The following is a 9,846-nucleotide window of genomic DNA, read 5'->3' on the forward strand; positions in this document are numbered from 1 at the left end:
ACCCAGGCCTGTGGACCGAGCAACTATGGGCGGCTCAGCCTCTCCAGTGTGAGCCACTGTGGGACCCCCCAGCTGCTGAGGCACCCAGCTTCAAAGACCAAGCTTCTGTTCCCCTGAAGAACCCTGACTAGGAAGAGGCTATCCTGGAAACACTAGGGCAGTGGAAATCTTGTAGCATCACGGCCTGCATCCAGGGCATACACACTTCCATGGTGCGAGCTCCAATTGCCTGCTGTGACCTTGGCCTCCTGTAGCACAAATGGCCTCCTCCTGGGCCAGTTCGGCTGGTGGCTGCAGCTTTCCTAGGAAGGATGTCCCACATCCCTGGCATCCCCAGCATTCCTGGGACTCATTGCAACTTGAGCTTTGCCTTTTTAGCTTTTGCGGAGTCTACTCAGCGGCTTTCCACGGGGGCTCTCAGCATGCTGTACAATGTCTGGCCTCCTAGGCTTTTCTCAAAATCTTGGTGGAGGCCTCTATGATGCTATAACCCCTGTATTCTGTATGCCTGTAAACAATAGGGATGAAACCAAGTTCTGCTGCCCCTGGGAGTAGCCGTGGCCCACGTCTCTGGAAGCCTCTGAGTGCCTGGGTGGCCAGCCTGAATAAAAAGTACATTTTCCTAGGCAGCCTTGTTTCAGCAGGGCCCCTTATGCATGATGGGAAGCTGACTGGAGCTGGTTGTGTCTGTCAGTGATCAAACATAGAAATATATAGAACAAGGCTATGGGACGTGCCTTTCAAAACGGAACTTCTTTGCGTCAAAAGAATGTAGTTTTCCCAAGTATAAAATGACTTTATTTGGAATATCTGTCTTTGCATTACATTGCATTGATACGGATTTAGGGAGACTTCTGAGCTATAAAACATGCACAAACTCAAGTCCTGTCGAGAACTGACAGGGGTGTGGGACAAAGAGCGTCAGTCCTGAGCAGCGCTTACCTGACACAAACAGTCTCGCGCTGTTGCTCTGTCTTGTCTCGCTCGTGTACCTGTGCCGCGTGATGCAGCGGTAGTTGTACAACCCGTCTTCATTCTGTACATCTTTAATATACAAGGCTCCCGTGGATGAGATGAGAAATCTAGGTCCTGCAACAGACAAAGCCATCGCTCGGTTAAAAGGAGAGTGGAGACAGCCACATCAACAGGTCCTCTGAGGGTTATGTTTTCACCCGAAGACTCTTTTCAGACAGGCTAAAGAAACTGCTGTGTATCTGCTTAGAAGTCCAATCTGCTTCAGCTGTTCAACTGGACTAAGTTGGGATGTTGTCTTTTGTTTTTTAAAGATTTATTTTATTTTTAATTATGTGTAAATGTGTGTTGGTATGTGGGTGTGTGCATGTGAGTGCAGGTGACTGCAAAGGCCAGGAGAGGGTGTAGCAGCCTCTGGAGCTGGAGGTACAAGAGATCGTGAGCTGCCTGCCATGGGTGCTGAGGATGAACTCTGATTCTCTGCTGGAGCACTAGGGGCTCTTAACTGCCCTGCCAGCTCACCACCTGAGTGTATTTTCATTATTATGTCATATAGGAAACATATACACAGCAAGTGTCATCTCATAAATTCACATCTCAGGTCAGGTATTTATATTACAGCAATAAAACTGTCATATAATTGCTATACAATAAATTTAGCAGACCATCTGCAACTGTTATCTTTCCTTTAGCATGTAATAAGGTATAATTAACTTTCTGTTGCAAATCTATTGTTGATAAAAGAGTACACTTCTCTATCCAATGGAAGCACAGCAACAAAAATGTTAAACAGTAAACAGTAACATATTTCCCGGGAAAGATTTTCTTATTCCCTTATAAGTAACAACCAACATTTATCACTATATTCTGGGTCAAAGTTCAATTCTTTCTCCATTCATTTCAAAGTTTCTGTGATTTACCATTGTCTGAACTGCCAGGAATCTCAATTTGTTGTGTTTTTAATCGCAGCATATGTGTATGTTCGAGTGTGTGTATGTGAACATGCATGTGCCAGGCGGTGCATGTTCATTGCATATGTGTGCAAGCATGTGCACATGTGTCTGGCAGCCAGAGCATGTCATTTCTTAGGAACTGTCCACCTTGTCTTTCGAGGCAGGGTCTCCTGGAACTCACACTCAGCAAGGCTGGCCAGCCAGGGTCCTCCAGCCTCCAGCTCCCCGGCATTGGGATTACAAGCACGTGCCACCACACCTGGATTCTTTTACATAGACTCTGGGGTCAGACTTAGTTGTTCTTGCTTACAAGGTGAGTGCTTTACAGACTCAGCCCTCTCCCTAGCCCAGTTTCACTGGTCTGGGGACTCAGTTGTCTCACCCGCATGCATTATCCCCTCTCTCCTTGGTTATTTCTTATGGTGACTACATGTTATTCAATGGTCAGTTGCTCTGATAAAATTTTAAAAATGCATAAATTCTTATGAAAGATAAGATCAAATCAAAATAACACTGTGTGCTGGATAGCTTTAGTGTCAACTTGACACACCTGGGTTGAAGGAACCTCAATTGGGGAATTTCCTCTATTGGACTAGCCTGTGGCCATGTCTATGAGGCATCTTCTTGATTGTGTGATGTGGGAGGACACCCTGGGCAGGTGGGCCTGTGTTGCATAAGAAAGCAGGCTGAGCAGGGGCCAAGGGAGCAAGCCAGTAAGCAACATTCCTCCATGGCCTGTGCTCCAGCTCCTGCCTTCAGGTTCCTGCCCTGAGTTCCTACCTTGGGCTCCCTGATGAACTGTGACCTGGGAGATATAAGCTGAATAAAACCTTTCCTCCCCAAGTTGGTATTGGTCAGAGTGTTTTGTCACAGCAATGAAGAACAAACTAGGATACATTGGTATGAAAAAGAGTAATCAAAATAAGTACTGCCCTCAGATAGGGTTTCAAATGATTTAAAATAGTATAAATAGATTCAAAGTAGTATTTAGATTGACTTTTGAGAGTATTCTATTGACTCATTAATTTTAAAATGGAATGTAAATATACTTCATAACAGAAAGCTTAAAAACAAATGTCCAGGTCTGTATGAGTGCTGGGTACCTTTGCTTCATCCCACCCTCAAAAGAAGGCAGTGACAAATACCTTCCACCTTTGTCAGGTATCACCACGCTGTAAGCATGTCTTCTCGATCTGTAACTGCACAGGATGGAAACATGTTCCTCTTTAAACATATTTTGCATGGTTATGTAATGCTCTAATAATCAGTTCTTTTGAAGTATACTGACAGACTGGAAGGACAAGACAATAATGTGTGTAGGTCCCATCATCCTTTGAACTTGGAGCATTTCCCTGAGAACTGACAGCCCATCAGTTGGGAAGACGTGAGTGGAGGCCGTCTGAGAGCGCCCCTCCGCAGGGGAGGAGCCCAGTGCCAGCTCTACTTGGCCCTCTCTCCTCACTAGTGGGGGAATGAGACTCTGAAGTCATTATTTCAGTAGAACTTGAACCATTTTGTTGCTGTGAACACCTGAGATGTTCGAGGAGCTGACTTTCTGTACTTCTCATTGATGACCTCCTGTTTTTCATGAACCAATCAACGTTTTAAAACTGAAACCAATGTGGAGTAGCAAAAGCCCTGCATTTTCAGAGAACCTGGAGACCCATGGCCCCCGGTCATCTCAGCTCCAGAGGGGCATGGAACCCCAGGGACAGGACAGGATGTTCTATGATGGCATCCATCACCTCCACGGTAACAAGAAATTGTTACGCTGTTCCTACCCAGCTTCTACTGCACCCCACTTGTCACCAGAGGCTCCTGAAAAATATGGAATGAGTGGTTTCTTCACGCCTTTAAGTGGGATTTGTAGATGTCCAAAACATAGACAAATGTTTAAGAACTAATTATTAAAATCAATAAAATGCAAACACACAAACTCTCTTCTCTCTCTCTTTCTCTCTCTCTCTCTCTCTCTCTCTCTCTCTCACACACACACACACACACACACACACACACACACACACCTTGACTCACACACACACACACACACACACACACACACACACACCCCTTGACTCTGGAGGACTGACTGTCCCATAATACAATTGCCCAAAGACAAATTTCTCAGGTAACATTTTTTTTTTTTTTGGTCTTTTTGAGACAGGGTCTCCCTGTAGCCCCAGCTGTCCTGGAACTCACTATGTAGACCAGGCTGGCCTTGTGCTCACAGAGATCCACCTGCCTCTGCCTCCCAAGTACTGGGATTAAAGGCATGGGTCACCACACTCCGGCCCTCTCTCTTTTTTTAAGACCTGTCATATTGTGCAGCCCTAGAACTTGCTATGTAAACCAGACTGGCCTTGAACTCATAGAGATCTGCTTGCCTCTGCCCCCCCCCCCCCCCGGTGCTGGGATTAAAGGCGTGCACCACCACCCCCGGCATCAGGTAACATTTTTCAGAGGGGTGGACTATTGGCATTTTACAAGAACTATTTCTCAGCTATAGTCAGTCATCATTTGAGGCATATTACATCCTCAGCAAGTCAGAGTAAGCTGAACAGCCCTGAGTGGTCTTTGACTTTGGGGTCATCACTGTTACCTCTGATGACCGAGCTGTGCTATGCTGGTTTCACAGAGATGTCTAAGGGCCTGCCTTGACATCCCATCACACACTAGATGGTCCTGGGGTTCCCAGGTGTCCAAGTCACATATTAGGTGTGTTTACTAAATATAAAGCTCAAGCTAACTGACCTGGTTTCTCAGGTGTCTAAATCTCTGGACCTAATTCGTCATCATTTTTTGCTTCTTCCTCCCAACTAGACTGCTGCCCGTTACACCACTGCTGTCCTTGCCTCACATTCGTGGGTGAGGTGCATTTAGTGTTCAGAGTGAAGAATCAGGTGTGCCGAATCTGTTAGGGCTGTGACCAGATGGAGGGTAGACGGGTCGCAGTGACTACCATAGGAATGCTGCATAGTCAGTTAACACGAGCTTTATGTCAGAGCCACTGAGATAAGTCATGGCAACGCTCTAGGCTACCAGCCTGCTCAAGTGCACCAAACGGGCTGTGTGGTATTTCTGTCTAGAAGACACAGAGCTTTCACAGAAGATGGACATTTGCATAGTAGAAGGAAGCTTCAGGACTGTTCAGTCTACTTATCTTTGGTTCAGACTCTTTCTTAGATTTTATTTTTTAATTTTTAAATTTTAATTGAAAATTTGAGATTTTCATACAATATAATTTGATGGTATTTAGATTCCCCCCACCCCATCCCACCTTCAGACTCTTACAAAGAATCAAATTGAGGGCTCTTTCCATGGATAAGGTAGACTAACGTTACCTGCTTTGAGATCCCACACAGTTGCAGAGAAAAAAACCCAGCTTCAGAATCTAATGGAGATGAGCTCAGCTATCTGTCACTTTCTACCTGTGTGATGCCAGTCAAGCCATTTAAGTCTCTAAAGGCTTGTCTGTTCCTCCAGGGAAGACAGATGGTCAGAAATATCCTTCGTTCTGCCGCTGAGGATGAGATTTCTGTACAGATGTCAGATAATCATGTGTCTAGTGCCCAGCAGGATGAGTGCAGTTGGTAATAAAGTTTCGTATATCCTGAAACAACTAGGGCATTTGGTTCCTGGCAGACTCCTAAAAACGGCAGCACAGCTGCCCATATCCTAAAATAGTGGGTCTGGGCTTAGCCCAGGGCAAGTCCTTGTGCTATTGGGAGACCAACCAATCCTGAGCTAAACTGCCCAGCATACATCATGGAAAGTTACCCAAGCACCTAACTGCCTATAAAAGGTGTCTGACTTCCCCTGCTGGTTGCTGTTTCTCTGCTCCCCTAGAGGCAGCCCGCAGTCTGTTTGCTGTCAAATAAACTGCTGTCCCCCATGGAGTTGTCTTGTTTGGTGGTCTTCACCGCACCCTTTCATACAGAAGGTAAATTTCAAATACTCCCTCATAAAGATATGCAATATGGTGGATATGTAAAGACCTTGATTTAATCATTTTACATTTTATATATGTAGAATACCAATAGATTATACCTCATGAATACATAAATTATAATTGGTCAACTAAAATATTATTAATAAAAATAAAGTAAACATGAATATGGTTATCTTTTTATAAGTGAATGTATCTGTTCCGATAGGATACCTCACAACAGGCATATCAGTGCTTCGCCTGTGGACCTCTGGCATAGTGTGATTCACTGTTAATGGTTATATATTTACTTAAAGAGGGAACTTCACTTATTAGGAACACAGAACAGGGGAAATGATCAGGAAGATTTCCACCACAGTTCTGCTCGTTGGCTATGCAGATAGCTCAGTGGAACCCTTGTGTGGCATGCATGAGGTCTTGGGTTTAATCCTCATCATGACAAACATGTATATGCATATGGATAAGGATGTATTTCTGCTACATGGTGTCGCCATAAGAAAAATATGTACCAAACCTGTGAGCCAGTGTCATATGTCCTGGCTGTATTAACAAGGGTGTGAAAAGATGTGATATGTCCAAGAGTATCTTTATACACCCTAGTGACAGGCTGTGGGGCATGAATCACACAGATAATCAGTAGATGCTGAATGTTTATCTGTCCAAATTGCTTACAGAAAAACCCTAATCTCTAGTGTGATGGCTATGGAGGTGGGGCTTTTGGGAAGTAATAGGTTAGATGAGATCATGAGGGTAGGGCTCTATGATGGAGTTAGTACCCTCATAGGGAGGAGGAGGAGGAGGAGGAGGAGGAGGGGAGGAGGAGGAGGGGAGAAGGAGGAGGAGTTCCTGCACACATGCATAAACTCACAAAAATAAGTGATACAATAGCAACTGTTGTTTATTAAGCACATACTGTGTGCCACAGAGTGTGCTGGGTATGCTGGGCACCTGATTTGACTTAAGCCTCAGAGCACATGACTACTAAAAACACTGCCACTTCAATATTGCATTTGAAGTGTCCAAAGCTCAGAAAGGGGTCAGAAAGGGGGAGGAGGAGGAGGAGAGAAAGAAGGAAAGAAAGAAAGGGGGAGGGAGAGGAGAAGGGGGAGGAGGTAGAAAAAAAGCTTCTCTCTCTGCTCTGAGGACACAGCACAGAAGCAACAACAAAGCCAGAAAGAGGTGGTCAACCAGAGCCCACTGTGCTGACACTTCGGACATCCCGCCTTCAGAACTGTGAAATAAGTAATAAATTTCTGTCCTTTGAATCATTTAGTCAGTGGGATTTTATTACAGCAGCTTTCTTCAGAAACGTTCCCTGTTCTACAGGGGTAATGACGGACACTTGGCGACTTTCTTCGGCACCATTACCATGGTGCTCGAAATGCCTGGCATGCCTCCTAATAGCTGAATGTATGGTGCAAATCATCGAGTCCTGGAAATGAATCATTCATAGCCACTCAGACTACAGACCCTGGATCTGTCCACACACCTCCTCTACAATGCATGATGCAAGTCTAAGGACACCAGCTTCCTCACACCCTGTGCCAGGCCTGTTCCCCCAGTTCATTCTCAGCACCCAGGGTTGTTGCAATTCTAAGAACACACCATGCAGGTGTCAAGATGGAGCTCCACCAGGACAGATCTCTAGGTGTCTGGATGGTGTCACACCACACCAAGTCAAGTGTGCTGTCTGTGGGTTTGGACGGTGACCAGGCCCATGACCTCTCCCTGACTCTTGTTCCTCCCTTCAGGCCTGACTATGTCTCTCCTTTTTTTCTTTTTAAAAAGACTTTATTATTTTTAGTCTAGGTGTATGAGTGGTTTTTAACCTTTTTATTGAATTTTTGCAATTTTCCTACAATACACTTTGATTGTATTTAGATCCTCTCCCTCCCCTAGCCACACCTTCCCTTACTGCCCTGCCCAACTTAATGTACTCTATTATATACAATATGGATATGTTATATATAGTAAGGCCGACAGAGTCTAATTAGTGTTCCCAAATATCCTTCACTGTAGGTCCATCCACTGCAATATCAGAGTTCCATCCTTAAAACAGGTGGTCTCTCCCCTCCCATCAACCATCAATTGCCAAAAGTTCCTGACATTGGGCTGGGGTTTCATACCCGCTTCCCCATGTCTACGCTGGGATTTTGTCTGGTTTGAGCTCACATGGGACTTGTGCATGCCGTCACCATTGCTGCGAGTTCATAGGAGTAACGGACCGGCTGTCTGGGAGACTCCCCTTCCTGTGGTCAACCCTCGGCTCCTACAGTCTTCCTGACCCTCTCTGTGCTCCTTTTAGTTGCCCTCTTTGATGTCCCTGACCTCCCATCTGGACCTGGCTGCCTCTTTTTTCTCATTCTAGTTTTAACTCCGACATTAAATTTCTAGCAATGTTTGTCCAAATTAACTACACCCATGGTGTCCTCTTACGAAGCATGAGCTTTTATCACATTTGGATGTGAACTTGTCTTGTTCATGCATATGGCATTGGTTTAATCTCTTTCCTCCATGTAGAAGAGTGAGGCAACATTGCTTCTTATTAGGGGTCTCATCCCCATTACTGAGAATGGCAAGTGGTTATATCATCCAGGAGTATTTGTTAGATAACCATAGGCAATCAATCCTCATTGCTGTGTTCAGAACATCTCTCCTAGAATAGGGGCTGGTTCGGTAGATAAAGCACTTGTCACACAAGTGTGAGGAATGGAGTTTGGATCCCAAGAATCCAAAATGCTGGGCAGATGTGGTGGCTACCTGTAATCCCAGCACTCAGAAGGCAGAGACAGGGACCCCTTGGGCCAGCTGGCCAGCTAAACTAGCCAGAATTTTCCAGGTCCGGCGAGAGGTCCTGCTCAATAAGTACGTGGTGAGAAATCAAGGAAGATACCCAACATCATCTCAGATATGTGCACACACATGCATGTACACCTGTATACACGTGTGCACACACATGCAAACAGCACATGCATACCACATACACATATGTGCAAACAAACAAAGCTCCTTAGACATTAGTAAAAAGAAAGAAATCTAAGATACACCATCTTAGATCGCAACATGATATCTTTTCATGTATAATATATTAAAAAACTTTGTCCCTCACCTGGGATAATTTTTCTATATTAACTGAAAGGGAGCCTTTTTAGAATTTTGATGTCAATTATTCTCTATTAGACTCTGTTTTTGATGAGTAGCTGAGTTAGGTGGTCAGCAGGGGTGGTATGAATTTCAAAAAGGTTTAAAAATGATATTTTGATTAATTCATTATGAATTTTACACATTGCATTTTGATCATACGCTCCTCCTCCTTCCCCAGCTCCTCCCAAATCCACCCCCTTTCCTACCCACCCAGCTTTACATCCTCAGTTTTTAAAAACCACAAGTCAAATTTGTGCTTGCCATATAGACTTGGGTGTTTGACCAGCCCCTGGAGCATGGTTGCCCTAACAGAGGCCATACTCTTTTTTTTTTTTTTTTTTTTAATTAGAAGAGGCATTTCATTACAACAGCACTGACCTATTCAATAACAATTTCCAGAGCTAAGATGCATCTCTTTCAAAATTGGCTGTAAATTTTTAGGTTTACAGTTAAATTAATACAGTTATACAATATTGTACCCCATATAAACCCTAAAAGACATAAAATTAAATGAGGTTTTAAACGTTGAAAAAGATCTCCATTTCATCATTAAAATACACAGTTTCATACAGAAAAATTCACTTTTAATACAATTGACACTAAGATGCATATGAGTTTCTAATCTCTATATATCTGATTATTACTAGTCACAGTCGGTTACTTTCTGAGCTCCTTGGCATCTGAGTATGGATATAAAGTCATCAAGTAGATTTTGATGGTAATGTTTTTCACATCTACTAATTATCAAGGAGCAAATTTTTATGCTTTGAAGAATTTTTTTTATACACCCACTTCCCAGGTAGCACCCTCCCATAGCCTCCCTCCCCCCAC

The 9,846-nt window shown here is 44.1% G+C and overlaps 1 protein-coding gene across 1 annotated transcript in view; it reads right to left on the reverse strand.

Moving 5' to 3' along the window:
• The window catches only part of Dscam (DS cell adhesion molecule), a 625,182-nt gene that overhangs the window by 317,061 nt on the left and 298,275 nt on the right, over nucleotides 1-9,846 (reverse strand). The window contains exon 4 of the mRNA XM_008826928.2: nucleotides 943-1,089. Coding sequence (XP_008825150.1) covers nucleotides 943-1,089 — 147 coding nt within the window. The remainder of the gene's footprint in view (nucleotides 1-942; nucleotides 1,090-9,846) is intronic.

This window comes from Nannospalax galili, unplaced genomic scaffold (genome assembly GCF_000622305.1).
Source record: "Nannospalax galili isolate Female #2095 unplaced genomic scaffold, S.galili_v1.0 scaffold192, whole genome shotgun sequence".
NCBI lineage: Eukaryota > Metazoa > Chordata > Mammalia > Rodentia > Spalacidae > Nannospalax > Nannospalax galili.